The sequence below is a fragment of the Puma concolor genome, chromosome E1 (assembly GCF_028749965.1).
Source record: "Puma concolor isolate L17-30 chromosome E1, mPumCon1.1.hap2, whole genome shotgun sequence".
In the NCBI taxonomy this organism is placed as follows: Eukaryota; Metazoa; Chordata; class Mammalia; order Carnivora; family Felidae; genus Puma; species Puma concolor.
Window position 1 is genome coordinate 2,981,399 of NC_141680.1, and position 17,853 is coordinate 2,999,251.

At 49.4% G+C, this 17,853-nt stretch overlaps 1 protein-coding gene and 1 long non-coding RNA gene across 24 annotated transcripts in view; one reads left to right on the forward strand and one right to left on the reverse strand.

Annotated features, from left to right (window-relative positions):
- The window catches only part of LOC147574009 (uncharacterized), a 25,248-nt gene extending 8,064 nt beyond the window's left edge, over window positions 1–17,184 (reverse strand). Inside the window, exons 1-4 of one of the 6 annotated variants that reach the window (XR_015243819.1) lie at window positions 17,035–17,158; window positions 15,506–15,590; window positions 15,021–15,117; window positions 585–1,313 (exon numbers count right to left, since the gene is read on the reverse strand). This is a non-coding gene — a long non-coding RNA (uncharacterized LOC147574009). Of the gene's footprint in view, window positions 1–584; window positions 1,314–2,542; window positions 2,798–7,626; window positions 7,872–15,020; window positions 15,118–15,505; window positions 15,591–17,034 lie in introns of those variants that run through there. The other 5 variants (XR_015243818.1, XR_015243817.1, XR_015243821.1 and 2 more) reach the window with 5 other exon arrangements.
- CHD3 (chromodomain helicase DNA binding protein 3) overlaps window positions 16,637–17,853 on the forward strand; it is a 25,789-nt gene continuing 24,572 nt past the window's right edge. For all 18 annotated transcript variants that reach the window (XM_086685877.1, XM_086685887.1, XM_086685878.1 and 15 more), the window contains exon 1: window positions 16,637–16,938. In XM_086685877.1, the coding sequence (XP_086542003.1) occupies window positions 16,662–16,938 (277 nt within the window). In that variant the 5' untranslated portion in view covers window positions 16,637–16,661. The remainder of the gene's footprint in view (window positions 16,939–17,853) is intronic.

Sequence of the window (17,853 nt, forward strand, 5' to 3'; positions counted from 1 at the left end):
AGAATACTAGCTCCCAACTATCGAGTGTCTTCGAGTCAGCACTTTCTTACGTGAGCTCACGGAATCCTCACCACGACCAGGTGAGGGAGGCAGGGGTACCCTGCCTCACAGATGCGGGGCTGAGACCTGAGGGCTAAGGAGTTTGCCCGAGGTCACGTAGTGAATGGAAGAACTCGGGACACCAGGTGCTACCTGACCCCAAAGCTCAAATTCTAACGGGGTTGGGGGTGGACAACTTCATTCCTTGGCTCTGGAATACATTTTTGGAGTTACACAGTTTGGGGATGTAGAATCTTAAAAAAAAACAAGTGATTTTAAGTTGCCAATCGTATCTAATTTAGTCTAAAATTAAAATGACCCTCATTCAGAGAGCTAGATGGCGAGAAGGCCCACGAACGGGCCAAGGGGCAGGAAAAAGCCGGCTTGGGGTCAGCATATACCATGGCAAATCTAGAATCTGAGGGACAGTCAGCCAGGAAAGGTGTCAGGGCAATTCTGCTCCAACAGCCAGCGCTTGACATTACATGGCACTTGCAGCCGGCCAGCCAAGGCACAAGCGTTAAGAAATTGTTAAAAGGGAAGCGTCAAAAGGGAAGAAAGGTTTGGTTTTTGTCGTTTCATACAGGACCATTCCGTTTCCATCACGGTGGTCAACCAAAGCAGGTCTAAAGGAAGCAGAGAAGAGAAAGACAATGATTTGTGGGAAAGGCAAAGAACAAGGGAGAGGATTTAGCTAAAAAGCCAGCAGTTGGGGCGCCCGGGTGTCTCAGTCGGTTGGGCGTCCGACTTCGGCTCAGGTCATGATATCTCACAGCCTGGGAGTTCGAGCCCCGCCTCGGGCTCTGTGCTGACACCTCGGAGCCTGGAGGCTGCTTCGGGTTCTGTGTCTTCCTCTCTCTCTGATGCTCCCCTGCTCACACACTCTCTCTCTCTCTCAAAAATAAACATGAAAGAAAAATTGTTTTTAAAAAAGCCAGCAATCGAAGTGGAGGCAGATGTGAGATCACAGAAGGCAAGCAAAGACCATTTCCAGAAGGGCGTAGCAAGTTAAGAACTCAGAAACAGCCTCTCTGTCGGCAACCAGGAGGCTGTGGATAGCCTGGTGGCAGTGGCTTCAGAGGACCTGGAAAGCGAGAGTGGTCCAGTAGGACAAAGAGGATGCAGCGAAATACACAGGCTTCGTGCCCATGTCTCCGGGGAGCTCTCTCTGATGTTCTGTCTCCCGGAGAGAGCTGATAAGGTCTCCTGCCGGAGTGGAAGGTGGAGGAGGTGTGGCAAATGTGAGGAAGCTTTGGAAAAGTGGCCACGGAGACCTGAAAGAAAGCGGACCAGGGAAAAGGATTTCTGAGCCGGGACGCCAGTGGGCACGGTCATGGTGTTCTCTTCAGCAGCACTCTGCACACTGGGTGTGAGGGTCACAGTTAGAGGTGCACGGGCAGAGGCTCAGGAGAGGACATGACACTGGCTGAGACGACAGACCATAGACTCTACGTTGGACAGGGAAGGAGGTGAGGACCCGGTAGAGCCCGATGAGGGAGGGACTAGAGTGTCTTATGGGTCCAAGAACAACAGAGAAATGAGCTAGAGGGACAGAAAGTTGTGGGCAATGCAGGGGGGCTTGAGCCCAGTTATTTCAGAAGATGGAAGTCCTGAGCCACCTCCACCGGTGTGGAATGGACAGAAAGGCCTCTGGTCAGGGAGTCAGGGGCAGGACTGAGCCCGTGTGAGTCTGTAGTGAGTGAGGGGAAGGATGAGGGCAAGCAGATGCAGCCTGAGAGTGAAGTGCAGGGCTATACGGCCCATAGGAGCCTTGGACAGGGGCCTGTCACCTGACATGGGGGAACCTGGGATCAACCGCTGGTGTAAAGAAATAGATTCCTTTACGTATGTGGTTTCCAGACTTATCTGCCACGTTACTGAACTTTGTAACCAAATGTTTGATCCATTCTCCTATCTTCTCTCTTTCCATATACTTTTAATTTTTTTTAAGCTTAGTTTTCTTTTTCATTGCAGAACATGTGTTCTTTACAGAAAATTCCAGGTAGGCAAGCATAAAGATGTCAAAACAAAAGCACTCTTATTCCTATCACTCAGCAGAAACCAGTGTGAACTTTCCTATCTGGCTGCGATTACACTACATGTATGACTTTATATTGTTTTATGCAACTAACGTTAGATCTTAAGTTGTTAAAAAGGAATCAGGATAGAAGAACAGTGGTTTTCTCTAGAAGGGGCACAGACTGGGAAGACGCTGGTAACTTCTATGGTGGTAGACATATATATTAAAAAAAATTTTTTTTTCAACGTTTATTTATTTTTAGGACAGAGAGAGACATAGCATGAACGGGGGAGGGGCAGAGAGAGAGGGAGACACAGAATCGGAAACAGGCTCCAGGCTCTGAGCCATCAGCCCAGAGCCTGACGCGGGGCTCGAACTCATGGACCACGAGATCGTGACCTGGCTGAAGTCGGACGCTTAACCGACTGCGCCACCCAGGCGCCCCTAAAAAAATTTTTTTAATGTTTGTTTTTGAGAGAGAGAGAGAGAGAGAGAGAGACAGAGCACGAGTGGGGGAGGGGCCGAGAGAGAGGGAGACACAGAATCGGAAGCAGGCTCCAGGCTCCGAGCTGTCAGCACAGAGCCTGATGTGGGGCTCGAACTCACAAACCATGAGATCATGACCTGAGCTGAAGTTGGACACTTAACCGACTGGTGCTGGTGCTTGACGTATTTTATATCTTTACCTGGCTGGTGTTCATACAAGACTACGCGTATGTAAAAACTCAAAATGTACACCTGAAAAAAAACCCAACCAAACAAAAAACAAAAAGAAATTAGATCATAAGCATTTGCTCGTGCCATTTTGTCAATGTGGAAAAAGCTTAACAATCACCAAATCTAGAAGAGTATACAGGTATCAACAACACAAGAAATGACGGGTGTTGGCAAGGGTCTGGAAAAAGGGGAACCCTCATGTGCTGTTGGTGGGTGCGCACACTGATTCAGCCACTCTGGAAAACAGTATGAAGGTTCCTCAGAAAGTTAAAAATAGAACTACCCTACCATCCAGCAATTGCACTGCTAGGTATTTACCCGAAGAATACAAAAATGCTAATTCAAAGGAATCCAATACCCCGAAGTTTAGAGCAGCATTGTCTACAATAGCCAAACTATGGAAGCAACCCAAGTGTCCATCGACTGTTGAATGGGGAAAGAAGATGTGGTACAGGGGCGCCTGGGTGGCTCGGTCGGTTAAGCGTCCGACTTCAGCTCAGGTCACGATCTCGCGGGCCGTGAGTTCGAGCCCCGGGTCAGGCTCTGTGCTGACAGCTCAGAGCCTGGAGCCCGTTTCAGATTCTGTGTCTCCCTCTCTCTGACCCTTCCCCGTTCATGCTCTGTCTCTCTCTGTCTCAAAAATAAACAAACGTTAAAAAAAAATTTAAAAAGAAGATGTGGTACATTGTAGATACAATGGAATATTACTCAGCCATAAAAAAGAAGGAAATCTTCCCACTGGCAATGAAATGGATGGGGCTAGAAAGTATTATGCTAAGCAAAATAAGTCAGTCAGAGAAAGACAAATACCATATGGTTTCACTCCTATGTGGAATTAAAAAAAAAAAAAAACAAATGAGCAAAGGGGAAAAAGAGAGGCAAACCAGGAAACACACGCTTAACTATAGAGAACACACTGGCGGTTCCCACAGGGGAGGGGGATGGGGGTGTGTGTGAAAGGGGTGATGGGGGTTAAGGAATGCAGTTGTGACGAGCACAGGGTGATGTACGGAAGTGTTGAACGACTGTACCGCACACCTGAAATTAATATCACGCTATCCTGGAATTTAAATTAAAACTTAAAAAACAAAAAAGAGTACACGGGGGTCCACAGCACTCTTTCAACTTTTCTGTTGGTTTCCTTCCCACCTCGATTCACCCGGTATCCTGAATTTTATGTCATTATTTCCTTGCTTTTTCTTTGCGATTAGTTCCCTTCCACCTAATTGGAAAAATTGGAAAATTTTCAAACCTACAGAAAAGTTGAAGGAGGGCTGTGGACACCTGCATACTCTCTTTGTTCGTTTCGTAAGTTCAAAAGGTTGATGTAACATAACATCAACCACGAAGAATATTACAATGAACACGTGTGTCCATCATCTGGTTTAGTAAATATAACAATAGTCATATTTTTTAAAGCCTTGTCTGACCTTCTTTTGAAATTATGAAATAGTTCTCAATAATAGGTAAAAATTTTTAAAACCTCCATAACATTTTAATGGTTTCTAAAAATTCACCCATAAAATTCATGATTTCTTTTGAAAAACATTTTTTAATGTTTTTGAGAGAGAGAGACAGAATCCGAAGCAGGCTCCAGGCTCCAAGCTGTCAGCACAGAGCTCGATGTGGGGCTCAAACTCACGAACTGTGACGTCGTGACCTGAGCTGAAGTTGGACACTTAACCAACTGAGCCACCCAGGCTCCCCTAAAATTCATGATTTCAAAGTGTACAGGTCAGAAGCTCTCAGTATAATGTTTACAAGATTGCATGGTTGTCACCACTACCTAATTCCAGAACATTTTCATCATGTGCAAAAAGAAATCTCATACCCACTGGCAGTCATTTCCCCATTTCTTTTCCCCTCAAATTCTGGTCAATCACTAATCTGTTTCCTGTCTCTGTGAATTGATCTATTCTGGGCATTTCATGTAAGTAGAATCATACAATATGTGGCCTTCCATATCTAGTTTCTTGCACTAAGCATGATGTCGGCTAAGTTCTTCCATGTTGTCGTGTTTATCCCTACCTCACTCCTTTTTATGGCTGAATAATATTCTACCGTATGGATATACTGCCCTTTGCTTATCCATTCATCGGCTGATGGGCATCTGGGTTGTTTACACTTCGGGGTTATGATGAATAATGCTCCCACGAAGATTCACATACAAGTTGTGGTGGGGACACACATTTCAATTCTCCTGGGTGTACACCTAAGATTGAAATTGCTGGGTCGTACGGTAACTCTGTAGTTCATGTTTTGAGGATCGGTCGGCGATCTTCTTGCCCTCCAGGAAGCACCTGGCGATACTGGTCATGCTTCTTTCCAGAAGCTGTCTCCTTGTTCCACGATAACACTATCTGGTGCACCTACCACTCTAACAACTTCTGTTTCTTCGTTTGGCTTCTCTTCTCCCCTGCCCATTCTTCAAAGTACCCCCAAGTTCTGGCCTCTACACTTCACTTGATGTGCTAACCATTCTTACTGTTTAAAGAGGTACCAACACCTACTAGAACTTTCTACCATGAACTTACCCCCCCCCCCCCAGCCTGATGGGGTCAACATACTACTCGCTAAGTACTTTCTCAATCAACATAGACCGCCCTTCTTCCCTCTATCTGCTCCAAATTTTAGTGATCTTTTGGGGCCTACTTCAAATACAACTACACACGAAAGTTCTTCAGTGATCCCCCTCTCCCTACCAAGATCTTTCTTCTCTGAATTCTCAGATTTTATAGCCCATAGCAATTATCACGGCCGCATATTGCTGATTAGTGTTTCTGATCTCAAAGGTCTCTCCTCCCTCCACCTCGCTGATCCTTTGGTCACTAAAAAATTTCCAGGCTGCTTTAAAAGATGTACTGTGAAAAAATAAGCTTTCCAGTGTAACTACTACAGTTTCTCATATATTCTTCCAGGAATATTCCCCAGATATTTACATATTTTTTTCTTTCATCAATGCTATCATTATAAATATGTTCTTCTGTACCTTTCCTTTCTTCTCTTTGTACCCCAATTAGTTTTTTTCTTAATTTTTTAATGTTTGTTTAGTTTTGAGAGAGAGAGAGAGAGAGAGAGAGAGAGAGAGCATGAAGAGGGGAGGGGCAGGGAGAGTGGGAGACATAGAATCTAAGGCAGGCTCCAGGCTCAGCTGTCAGCACACAGCCCGACACGGGGCTCGAACTCACGGACCATGAGACCATGACCTGAGCCGAAGTCGGACGCTTCACCGACTGAGCCCCCCAGGTGCCTCTACCTCAGTTAATTTTTAAACTAGAACTGCACTAATGTTTTCAAAAGTTTAGCTTCCATTACATCTGCTGATTATACTTTGCTTATGTATTTTTCTCCTCAAAAAACTAGATTAGTGAAGAATAATTTCTTTACAGAAATCATACTACTTTTTAAGTCATTTGGTTTTATTTGCTAAGGTGATCACGAGGCTACTTAAATTTGTTTCCACAAACAATAGATATTTTCTCACTGTAAAAGTTCAGAATTCTTTAAAAATTTTTTTTTCTTAAATATTTATTTATTATTGAGAGACAGAGAGACACAGAGCATGAGCAAGGGAGGGTCAGAGAGAGGGGGAGACACAGAATCTGAAGTAGGCTCCAGGCTCTGAGCTGTCAGCACAGAGCCCAATGCAGGGCTCGAACTCACGAACTGTGAGATCATGACCTGAGCCGAAGTCAGTCACTTAACGAACTGAGCCACCCAGGCGTCCCTAAAAGTTCAGAATTCTAAATAGAGGTAAATATCCCCCTTGACTACTCTTTCCCAAAAGTGGCCACTATTCCCTATTTGATACGTCCAGAATTAAAAAAAAATTTTTTTAACATTTATTTTTTAAGAGACAGAGTGCAAGCAGGGGAGGGGCAGAGAGAGAGGGAGACACAGAATCTGAAGCGGGCTCCAGACTCTGAGCTGTCAGCACAGAGCCCGACGCGGAGCTCGAACCCACAAACGGTGAGATCATGACCTGAGCCGAAGTCAGATGCTCAACTGAATGAGCCACCCAGGTGCCCCTGTCCAGAATTTTTAAAGGCATTTATAGATAGGTTAGATAGATAGATGACAGATAGACAGAAACGTATCTGTAGAAACATACAGCATTTTGTTTCTTTGAACATAAACTAAATGATGATGTATATATAGTTCTGCAGCTTGCTTTTTGCCATTCAGTAGTAAAGAATCTTACCACATAGATGTAAATCGTTTTCTTAATTTCTTTTTTTTTTAATTTTTTACATTTATTTATTTTTGATAGAGACAGAGCACAAGTGGGGGAGGGGCAGAGAGAGAAGGAGACAGAATCCGAAGCAGGCTGTCAGCACAGAGCCCGACGCAGGGCTTGAACTCACAAACTGCGAGATCATGATCTGAGCCGAAGTCGGACGCTCAACCGACGGAGCCGCCCGGACACCCCGTTTTCTTAATTTCTTAATTGCCGTTTTCTCGTATTTCTTAATTGACTTAGCTGGTCCTCACTGTTGGAGATCTGGGGCATCTCCAATGTTTTGCTATTCTAAGCAAGGCTGTAATGAATATGTCTGCATGTTTGACCTTATATACACCCAAGTGCGAGGACTGTTTCTCAGGGTAGATGGTAGGAGGTGGAATTCTGTGTCAGACAACATGTAACTTTGCAAGTGTCCTAGAGGGGCAGCTGGCTGGCTCAGTCGGGAGTCAGCATCATGAGTTTGAGCCCCGCGTTGGGAAGACACATTATGAAGGAGGAGGAGGGGGAGGGGGAGGGGGAGGGGGAGGGGGAGGGGGGAGGGGGAGGGGGAGGAGGTGGGGGGAAGTAGCGGCGGCAGCAGCACAAAAGTGTACTAGATACAACTGAATGGACTATTGCCAGTTCTGGTACAGTTGTAACAGGTAGTAAGTCATATACGTGGCCATCACTTTCACGTATTAGCTCCTTTAAAACCCAAGGGCATCTCATTGGCCTTGACGTCGTCTCGTCTCGTATATAGTAGAAAGAACACCAGACTAGGAATTGGAAGATAGGCTCAAGTCCCGGTTCCATCCCTACCAACCAACTTGATCCTAGGCACTCCTTTCAACATCTGGGCCCCCGTTTCTGCACCTACAAAATTAGAGGGAAGCGATGTTTCCTAAAATATGGTACCTACACCATCGGTAGCGGGCAAGATGCTGTTATTTTCCCTGATTTTTGTTTCAATAATGACTTGTATTTTAAACTAAGTTAGGAAGTGATTACCCCATCGAATCAAGGATTTATAGATATTATTATTTCTCAGTAATATGAAATTTACTGTATTTATTTTTTTTAACGTTCATTTATTCTTGAGACAGAGAGACAGAGCATGAACAGGGAGGGGCAGAGAGAGAGAGGGAGACACAGAATCTGAAACAGGCTCCAGGCTCTGAGCTGTCAGCACAGAGCCCGACGCGGGGCTCGAACTCACGGACCGTGAGATCGTGACCTGAGCCGAAGTCGGACGCTTAACCGACCGAGCCACCCAGGCACCCCTGAAATTTACTTTTTAAAGGGTATTTGTTTGGGGCGCCTGGCTGGCTTGGTTGGAAAAGCACATGACTTGTGATCTTGGGGTTGCGAGTTGGGAGCCCCACGTTGGGTACAGAGATTACTAAAAATAATAATAATAATAAATAATAGAAAAAATTTAAAGGACATCTGTTTAACTTAAAAGTGAACTGGCTTGAAGGAAAATAGCCCGCATGTAACAGTGTAGGTGGTTGGCAAGTAGGGCACATCATGAATAGGATACGTTAAGAACTGAAGTTTCTTTCTTTGCCAAATCAAGAGGTTAGATTAAAGCTGTAGGTCCCAGGGGCGCCTGGGTGGCTCAGTCGGCTGAGCATCAACTTCGGCTCAGGTCACCATCTCGTGGTTCGTGGGTTTGAGCCCCACATCGGGCTCTGCACTGACAGCTCGGGGCCTGGAGCCTGCTTTGGATTCTGTGTCTCCTTCTCTCTCCGCCCCTCCCCAACTTGCGCATGCGCTCTCCAAAAATAAATAAATGTTAAAAAAAATTTTTTAAGCTATAGATCCCAGACTTTTGGATTTCAATAACCAGAAAAAATGTAAAAATAAAACAAAAAAGTTAGTGATCAACATGGAGTTGCTGACTTTTTATTGTCCTAAACACATCAATGACAACAACAAATATATGCCCATCACCATTATTTAAGACAGATATTTAAAATGTTTTGGATTATAAAACAAGTACATGTTGAAAAATTCTCCAGTTGTACAGAAGTATGAAAAGTCATTCCCTTTCTCTGCCTTCATAAAATCTATTATGGACCTCCTTCCATTAGAAAGGACATTTTTAACAAATTTATAATTAAATACATAAGCATGCATATATGTAACCTATTAATACATATGTTAGTATATGTATTAATAGTATATTATATAGTATATTACATATATAAAATGTATATAAAATTATATATATGTGTGTATATATATATATACACACATTCATATATATATATATGAATTGTATTATCTCAGGGCACCTGGGTGGTTCAGTCAATTGAGTGTCCGACTCTTAGTTTCAGCTCAGGTCGTGGTCTCACAGTTTGTGGGATCCAGCCCCGTATTGGGCTCCCTGCTGATGCTGTGGAGCCTACTTGGGATTCTCTCCCCACCTCCTTCTCTGTCCCTCCCCCAGTCATGCTCTGTCTCTCTCAAAATAAATAAATAAACTTAAAAAAAAGGTATAATCTCAAAACAAAGGACAGATCTTCTCAGCAAAGGGCAGGTGGCAACCTTACTTAGCCATTTGGAAGCCACTGGTTTAGATGATCTTCTCTCTAAAATTCCATGATTAAGTCTAGGATATCCTCAGTACTTCCATGACTTCCATTATTATCACCAATCTATATATTTCAAAAGACAATTAGGACCCTCTTTAACATTTCCTTGAGTGGGAAATCACAGATGGCAAAGCATTTTCAGTCCTTTGACCTGCCTGTTCCACGAGCGCACGTCTGTGCTCTACCAATCACTGTCACTGGTTCCCTACGTCAGAGTTGTAACCTGGGGTCCACAGATCTCAGGGTGTTCGTAACACTGTGAAAACATATGTGGTATTTTGCATACACCAGCTGATCCTGGAGCATGAAGGTCAGGGGCGCTGACCCTTCGTGCTGTAGGGAACCCGCGTACGACTTTTGCCTCCCCATAACATAACTACCAATAGCCTACGGTTGACCAGAAGCCTTGCTGCTACCATTAACGGCTGATTAGCCATGTTTTGTCTGTGTGTCATATACTGCGTTCTTACTATAAGGCAGTGAGAAAATAAAATGGTATTAAGAAAATCATAAGGAAAATACGTTTACAGTCGCGTATTGCCTTGATCAGTACCGTAAGTTTACGTCGCCTGTTTACAAGATGAATCATCTGTCAGTCCCTGCGTCAATGCACAAGACTAATACTGGGCGTCAAAAATGAAAACGTGACATATGGTCTCTAAGTGTTTTTGTGCATAAGTTTGAACTTTCAAAAATAGATTTGTGTAATATTTTAAGGTAGGAGATGATAAAATACACTAATAGCTACGTGTATTTTGTGCATTCATCTAATGCCCTTTTCTTAATTTTGTCGATGTTTCTAGGCCATGCAGTGCATCCCCAAGTTTTCTCAAATGATCCCACATCTCCAAAATATCTTCGATATACTTATTGAAAAAATCCAGGAGCACCTGGGTGGCTCAGTCAGTTAAGCGTCCGACTTCCGCTCAGGTCATGATCTCACAGTTCGTGGGTTTAAGCCCGCATCCAGCTCTGTGCTCACAGCGCAGACCCTGGAGCCTGCTTCGGAGTCTCTGTCTCCCTCTTTCTGACCCTCCCCCACTCGCCCTCTGTCTGTCTGTCTCTCTCTCTCAAAAATAAATATTAAAAAAAATAATAAAAAAAATGTACATATAAGTGGACCCGCACAGTTCAAACCCACGTTGCTCAAGGGTCAGCTGTATACTGTTTTTCTGGGGGAAGGGCTGATAACTTTCTATGAACCAAAAAAAGAAAAACAGAAAACAAAAAACAAAACTAGAAACACTTGCATTGGGTAAGTTTCTTGCTTTGGCTTTAAAGAAATAATCTTCTTATGGCTTAGGAGTCCCTTACAATTTTCTTCTAGTTCTTTCTCGGGGAGGGGGCCCTCCAATTCTGGTTTGCATTGGACAGGCTGCGTGCCTAAGGTCCTTTTTCTCACCTCAGTGGTCTTCTCATTAAAAACAGGGACCCTTCTCCTCTGCCAATTAGTTAGTCATATGGCACCTTAACTTTGTATTTGGTTTTTATTTTTTGAAGCACAGAAAGACAGAAAAAGGCAGGGAAGTGGTGTCCACTTTGAAAGCGACTAGCAGCCCAGAGACAGTGAGACATACAGGCACGGAGCCTACAGACAGACAGGACAGACAGGTACAGACAGACAGAACAGACAGGTACGGACGGACAGAACAGACAGGTAAGAGAAAGAGAGGAGCCTGAAAACGCAGGAGAGACACGAGAGTGGTGTAGACACACGATGGCAGACAGACAGGCTGGAAGGACAGAGAGGAGAATGAGTGACAGAGAGGCGGGAGAGAGCACCAGGCAGGCCGGCAGGCGTGGAAAGAGAGGGAGAAGGCCGAGCAAGAAAGGAAGAAAACAATAAGGAAAGCGGGAGAACGACGTGGGAAACGGCGTTCCATGCCACACCGGGCTCTGTGGCTGAGAAAGTGCGGTCACATACATTACTGCAGGCAGACAGGGAGAACCCAGCAGACAGATGGGGTGATGGAGGGACGCAGGCCAATCAGACAGAAGAGAGGGAAGGTGGCCAATCAGAAGGAGGCTAGAAGGCAGCCCAAGACAGACACTTAGGAGGAAAGACAGAACCGAGAAAAGAGAGGTGAGAGATGGAGGGAGGGGAAGAGGGGAGAGACGTGGACACGGAGGCCGAAAGAGTTAAAATCAGGAGTCCAGGCAGTGAAAAAGCAGACAGGGAAGAATAGTGCATTCTCAGCAAAAGTTTCACCACGGTCTTTCCGAAGGGGCCTGGATGGAGCCTGTGCCTTTGTTTCCCCCCACCTCCCCCCCCCACCCCTTCCCAGGAGTTAGCGTCACCATCTCGGAGGTGGCGGGGGAGAGGAGCCCAAGGAAGGAACAAGAGGGAGAAAAGTTTTTGTGAGAAGCAATTTCTTAGACTAGAGGAAGACAGACTCCTTGGACGGGCCGAAGTCAACAGCCTGAGGGTGCTGCTGGGCCTAGAAGGATCTAGAGTCACATGCCTGTAAAGACTTGGGGGGAAGGCAGAGCAGGCCCCCATGCACAGGAGCCTGTGCTGACTAACTGGACCCATGCGAGCACCTGTGGGCGCTTCCCCGTTTTTTTTCTCGCTTAATCCATGGTCGGTGATGAAGGGCCGGGGAGCTGTGCCCTCTCCCAGATAGCCTGGCGTGCAGACGAGGGCCCTTGGGGGGAGCGGGCCCTTCCAGAGCGTGCCGCACTGGCAGGAAAAGCGTGCTTCTAGCGACCGATCAAAAAGACAGGTGCCGGGGCGCCTGGGTGGCGCAGTCGGTTAAGCGTCCGACTTCGACTCAGGTCACGATCTCGCGGTCCGTGGGTTCGAGCCCCGCGTCGGGCTCTGGGCTGACGGCTCAGAGCCTGGAGCCTGTTTCTGATTCTGCCCCTCCCCCGTTCATGCTCTGTCTCTCTCTGTCCCAAAAATAAATAAACGTTGAAAAAAAAAATTAAAAAAAAAAGACAGGTGCCCGAGAGCAGACTCAAAAAGATAAGGAACAAGAGGTGGCAAGCCAGGTGAGACAGGAAGGCCTATGGACAGACTGACAGAGAAAGAAGCATCCAGCAGAACTGGGAGAGGAGGAGGGAGGAGGGCGGCCCAAAGCGAGGAGACTTGTAGACGTGTAGCCCCTTCTCTGGAACAACGTCCAAGAAATGAAGAGTAGTGAAGCCGGCCTCAGGGAGAGGAGCAGGGCCCGGGGGAGAGGGACAGGAGGGAGGCTTCCTCTCCACAGGGTACTTCTAGCCCTCGAAAAATTCTGTACGTGTGTGTGCGTGCACGTGTGTACCATCTACTCAAAAGTGGGGGCGCCCGGGTGGCTCAGGTGGTTAAGTCTCTGACTCCCGATTTCAGCTCCGGTCATGATCTCCCCGTTCGTGGGTTCGAGCCCCGCGTCGGGTTCTGCGCTGACAGCGCGGAGCCTGCTTGGGATTCTCTCTCTCCCTCTGTCTCTGCTCCTGCCCTGCTCACTTAACTCTCTCAAAAGAAATAAGTACACCTTAAAAATCAATAAAAATTTAAAAAGTTGTGTGACGAGAGAAGACGAGAAAAGAGAAAGTGAGCGGAGATGTGGACAGCCAAGAGGCAGGCAGGCAGACAGCCGGGCCAAAAGGCAGGCAGACGCTCTGAGGGACCAGAAATACACGAAGGGAAAGGGATGGCCGGCAGGAGGGCGAGAAGCGAGAAAAGGTAGGGTTGGAGGGGGTGGGGTATGGCAAGAAGGCAGGTAAGGCTTTGGGGCCTGGGGGTCACTGACAGGTGCGGGGAAGAGCGACCACCGCCATTGACGGGACGCTGATACTGCTGGTATTGAGGAAGCCAAGGGGGAGGAAGCCGACGTGCAGTCAGACTGAAAAGATACAAGCATTAACCAGTGGGATGGCAGCAGGCGAGCGGGGTAGACAGGCAAGCAGACAGACATAAAGGGCGGCAAGGAAAAATCATGAACTCAACAGGCATAAATAAGACGGGAACAAGTAGGAGATAAGAGGCAAACCGAGATAGGGAGCCACGGCAGGGCCTGGAAGGTAGACAAACCAAGAGACGAGGGCTAAAAAAGTGACAGAGACAGGCAGGCGGGGAGACAGATGGCTAGAGAGAGAGAGAGAGAGAGAGAGAGAGAGAGGGGTGGGCAAACAGCCAGAGAAGCAGACAGACAACCAGAGAGAGGAAGAGGCTGCCAGCCAGTCGGGGAGGAGCAGACAGGCGGGCAGGCAGACACCAGAACAGGAGCAAGCAGGTAGAGGGGCAGGCGGAAGCAAGGAGAGCAGAGGGGAAACGGAGAGGTCGGCAGGAGAGGAAAGAGAACAGGGGAGGCGGGCAGGCAGAGGGGACACGGACAAGAGGGAGAATGGAGTGAATGAACAGATCTGTCTGCAAAGCACATGAGAGGGTGACGGACGTGTGGCCGGAGATCCACACCTGCAGCTCATGGGCACACGAGGGCAGGCGGAGGCGCTCGGCGCAGGGGGAGAGGGCACCGAGGCTGGGGGACTGTGGCGCACATGATGTGCGGGGCTGTCCACATACACGTGGGGACACTCTTCACGCACACACATGCGCGCGCGCGCACACACACACACACACACGGACCAGAAAGAGGAGGGAGGGAGGCACACGCGGGGAAGAGAGAAGTAAACAGAAACAAGACAGGGCTGGAAAGTCACTTCGAGGTAGAACAGCCTGAGCGGCCAAAGGGACGAGAGAATCAGTCTTGGAGAGAAAACACAGACACACACAGAGAGGCCCACACACAGAAAGGGGGACACCCACACGGGCTCGCACAAAGACACCGAGGGAAGGGATGGAACAAAATGGAACAGAAGAGGGACAGCAGTCAGACCCGGGCGCAGGGATGATATAAGAGCGGAGACAAGAGGATTCCAAAGGCCGGGTTCAGAGAAGGCTGGAAATCAATGCTCAGTCTAGTGCATTAGCGTGTGTGTCCGGGGAGGGGGGTGTATGTCAATAAAGAATGTTTCAGCCTCCCAAGCAAAAACTGGCAGGGTATTCTCTGTCCTGAATCCTGTCCCCCTTGCTGCCTACCTACCCCTCCCTCGTAAGGTGCTCCTGAACACTGTGGGGGGGGCTGCTGGGTGGCTCCAGGGGGAGAGAAATAACCCAGGAGAGAAACTATCCCTCCGTGCCAGGGGCATGGGGTGGGCCTCAAAGAAGGGGCAGAGTGCGATAGAAAGAACGGGAGGGAGGTGGAGTTCGGAAAGGCGACCAGAAGAAACAAACAAAAAAAGGGTAGAACGGAACCACTGTGCCTCCTTCCGCTAGCACTGCTCAACGGGCAAGTCCCAGGACTTCTGTGATCCAGTCTCTGGATGAGGCAGCTACTTTGGGGGCCTCCTTTTCAGGCTCCCACCTGATCCCCCGAAGCCACTGGGGTACAGTGGGAAATCCTGGGCCAACCGAGTCAGAGGGAGACGTGAGGGTAACCCCTACCTCTTTCTCTTGCTCAGTCCCAGTACTTTTCTGTGGCAGGGTACCCGAGTTCCTTCCACTTTAGCAGTGTCGGAGATCACGGAGGAAGGGAGGTACACTGCAACGCGAGAAAAAGAGAAAACAATTTCACAATTCTCAGACTTGACTCTTTCCCCCCTTATTCTAAAAATCTGTTCTACCAATCCCTAAATTAATTTCCCAAGTCAGATGAATTTTAAGAGTCGAGCAGTTGGGGGAGGGGGAGGGGGAGGTAAAGCAGCAAAGAGTGAAGATAAAATTTACAACAATTATAAATCACCGAAAAGGCTGGGCAAAGGGGAGAATCAAACATGGACTCCTTTGAAAAAAAAAAAAAAAAAAAACTCAATCATCGGATCTATTCATATCTCTCCCCCCCCCCCTCAAAGTCACTGGGATTTCTATCACTTTTTTTAAAAGAAAGGGGGAAAAAATCCAGTACCGCTCCTCACTTGAAAGACACGTACACAATTAAATGCGTTTTGACTTCAGTGAGGTATGGAGAAACACAGTTATATATAAACATATATTTCATCTTTTCCTTTTCAATGCCTGAAGGGGAAAAAAAAAAAAAAAAAAACCCTTCACATCAAACCACTCCCTTCTGAAGTATTCAGAAAAAAAAAAAAAAAAAGCTTTTCTTTAAGAGAAGGGAGGTGGGGAGGAAGAGACTAGTAAAGAAAAGAAAAATATTTAAATCTAGTTGGACTAGTATCTAACTAGTTAACCTTTAACAATTTATGCTGATGTCAGACTGAGCATGAGTACTGATTAATGCCCCCCCTCAAATATTTTTTATAGGGGGGGGGAGTTAGAAAGAGCAGCCATTTTTGTTTTATGCAGAAATCCTTCATGCCCCCCCCAACGTGCACACACACACACACACACACACACACACACACACGCGCGCGCGCGCGCGCACACACACACACTCTCACACACACACAGTACACAAGGAAAATATCTCTATTAATCTGTGCACTAATCAGTTATGAAAAAAGGGAGAAATTTGTGGGTTTCTGGGTAAGGGCTTGGAGATGGGGGTGTAACAGGGAGGAGAATGGGGGGGCGAAAAATGAAATATTAAGCCAGCCATTTTGTTTTAAAAGGGGATTTTTCCCCCCTCTCCCTTTTTTCATGGAGGGGGTGGCGGTGCTTGGGGGGGGGGTTGTTTTAAAAATAATTTCAAGGCGGCCATCTTAGTGCCTCAGCTCTGAGAAATATTTCTGAGCGCCCCCCTCAGAATTTAAATATATTTAAAGCAACGGAGAGGGGGGCCGAGAGAAGTCGAAAACTTTTATATATATATATATATTTTTTTAATCCCCCTTTCTTGTTCTCTTGGGAGGAAGGGGAGGGGGGGGAAAGTCTCTCAATTTTTTCCAAGACAATTTTTGGGGGTGGTTCGGCCCCCCTCGTGAGCCGGCGGCCCCGAGGGGGGGTCTGGAGGGGGGTGGCCCGGGGGTTTGGGGGGCTGGGGGAGGCGGTGGGGAGGAGGAGGAGGACGCCGCCGCCGAGGAGGAGGAGGAGGAGGAGGAGGAGGAGGAGGAGGTGGTGGTGGTAGCGGTGGGGGAGGCGGGCGGGCGGTGGGTGGGGGGGTGGTGGGGGGGCCAGAGCCACAGGATGGCTTCCCCTCTGAGGGACGAGGAGGAGGAGGAGGAGGAGATGGTGGTGTCGGAGGAGGAAGAAGAGGAGGAAGAAGAGGGCGACGAGGAGGAGGAGGAGGTGGAGGCGGCCGACGAGGACTACGAGGAGGACGACGACGAGGGAGTGCTCGGGCGCGGGCCGGGCCACGACCGGGGCCGCGACCGCCACAGCCCCCCCGGCTGCCACCTCTTCCCGCCGCCGCCGCCGCCGCCGCCGCTGCCCCCGCCGCCGCCGCCGCCGCCCCCGCCGCCAGGTAAGCGGCCGCCCCGACTCCCGCCTCCCCCCACCCGCCCCCCAGCCCGAGCGGGAGCCGCGGGCGCGCGAGGCCGGGCGGGGGCGAGGCACCCACCGCGCGGCCGAGCCGAGGCGAATCCGGGGCGCCGTGTCGGGCCCGTGGCCCCGCGGCGGGCCGGGCGGGCCGGGGCGGCGGCGGCGGGCGGCGGCGGCGGCGGGCGGCCGCGGGGCCAGGCCTCTTCCCCTCCCCCGCCGCACCCCTCCCCCGCCGCCGCCGCCGCCGCCGCCGCCCGCCGCCGCCCGCCGCCGCCCGCCGCCGCCGCCGTCTCCGCCGCCGCCCCGGCTGGAGAGCGCTGGGCGCGAGCTGCGCGCGCGGACCGGGCCACTCGGTCGCGGCTTTCGGGGGAGGAGGAGGAGGAGATTTTTTTTTTTTTACCCTCGGCGGGGAGGGGGTAGGCAGGAAACGGCCGCGGCGAAGCCAGGGCCCCCTCCCTGGCCGAGCGAGGGACCGCGGAGACCCTGGCGGCCGGACGGCGGCGTGGAGGAGGGGCGCGTGGGGGAGGGGCGGCCGCGCGGGCGCCCCCCGAGCTCCGGCCGGAGTGGGGTGGCACTGAGGTAACGGGGGCTCTCCGCGTGTTGTGGAGCGGACCGTGGTGCCACCCCCCCCCCAGGAGTTGGGGAGACGGGGATGGGGGGGTCGGTGTCCGTCGGACCCCCACCTGCGGGGACCTCAGCGCCCGCCAACTCCGGGGCGTGCGGTGGCACGTGGGGGAGGGGTCGTGTGAATGTTTGTGGGCGGCTGGCGACCAGGGGCAGGTGGTGGCCACACTCCAGGCAGACCACTTCCTGGAGTCAGACCTGAGCCTACCGCCTCTCCCGCCCCCCCCACCCCCCCCCCACTCCCCCCACCCCCCCCCCAGCTCGCCATAGGGAG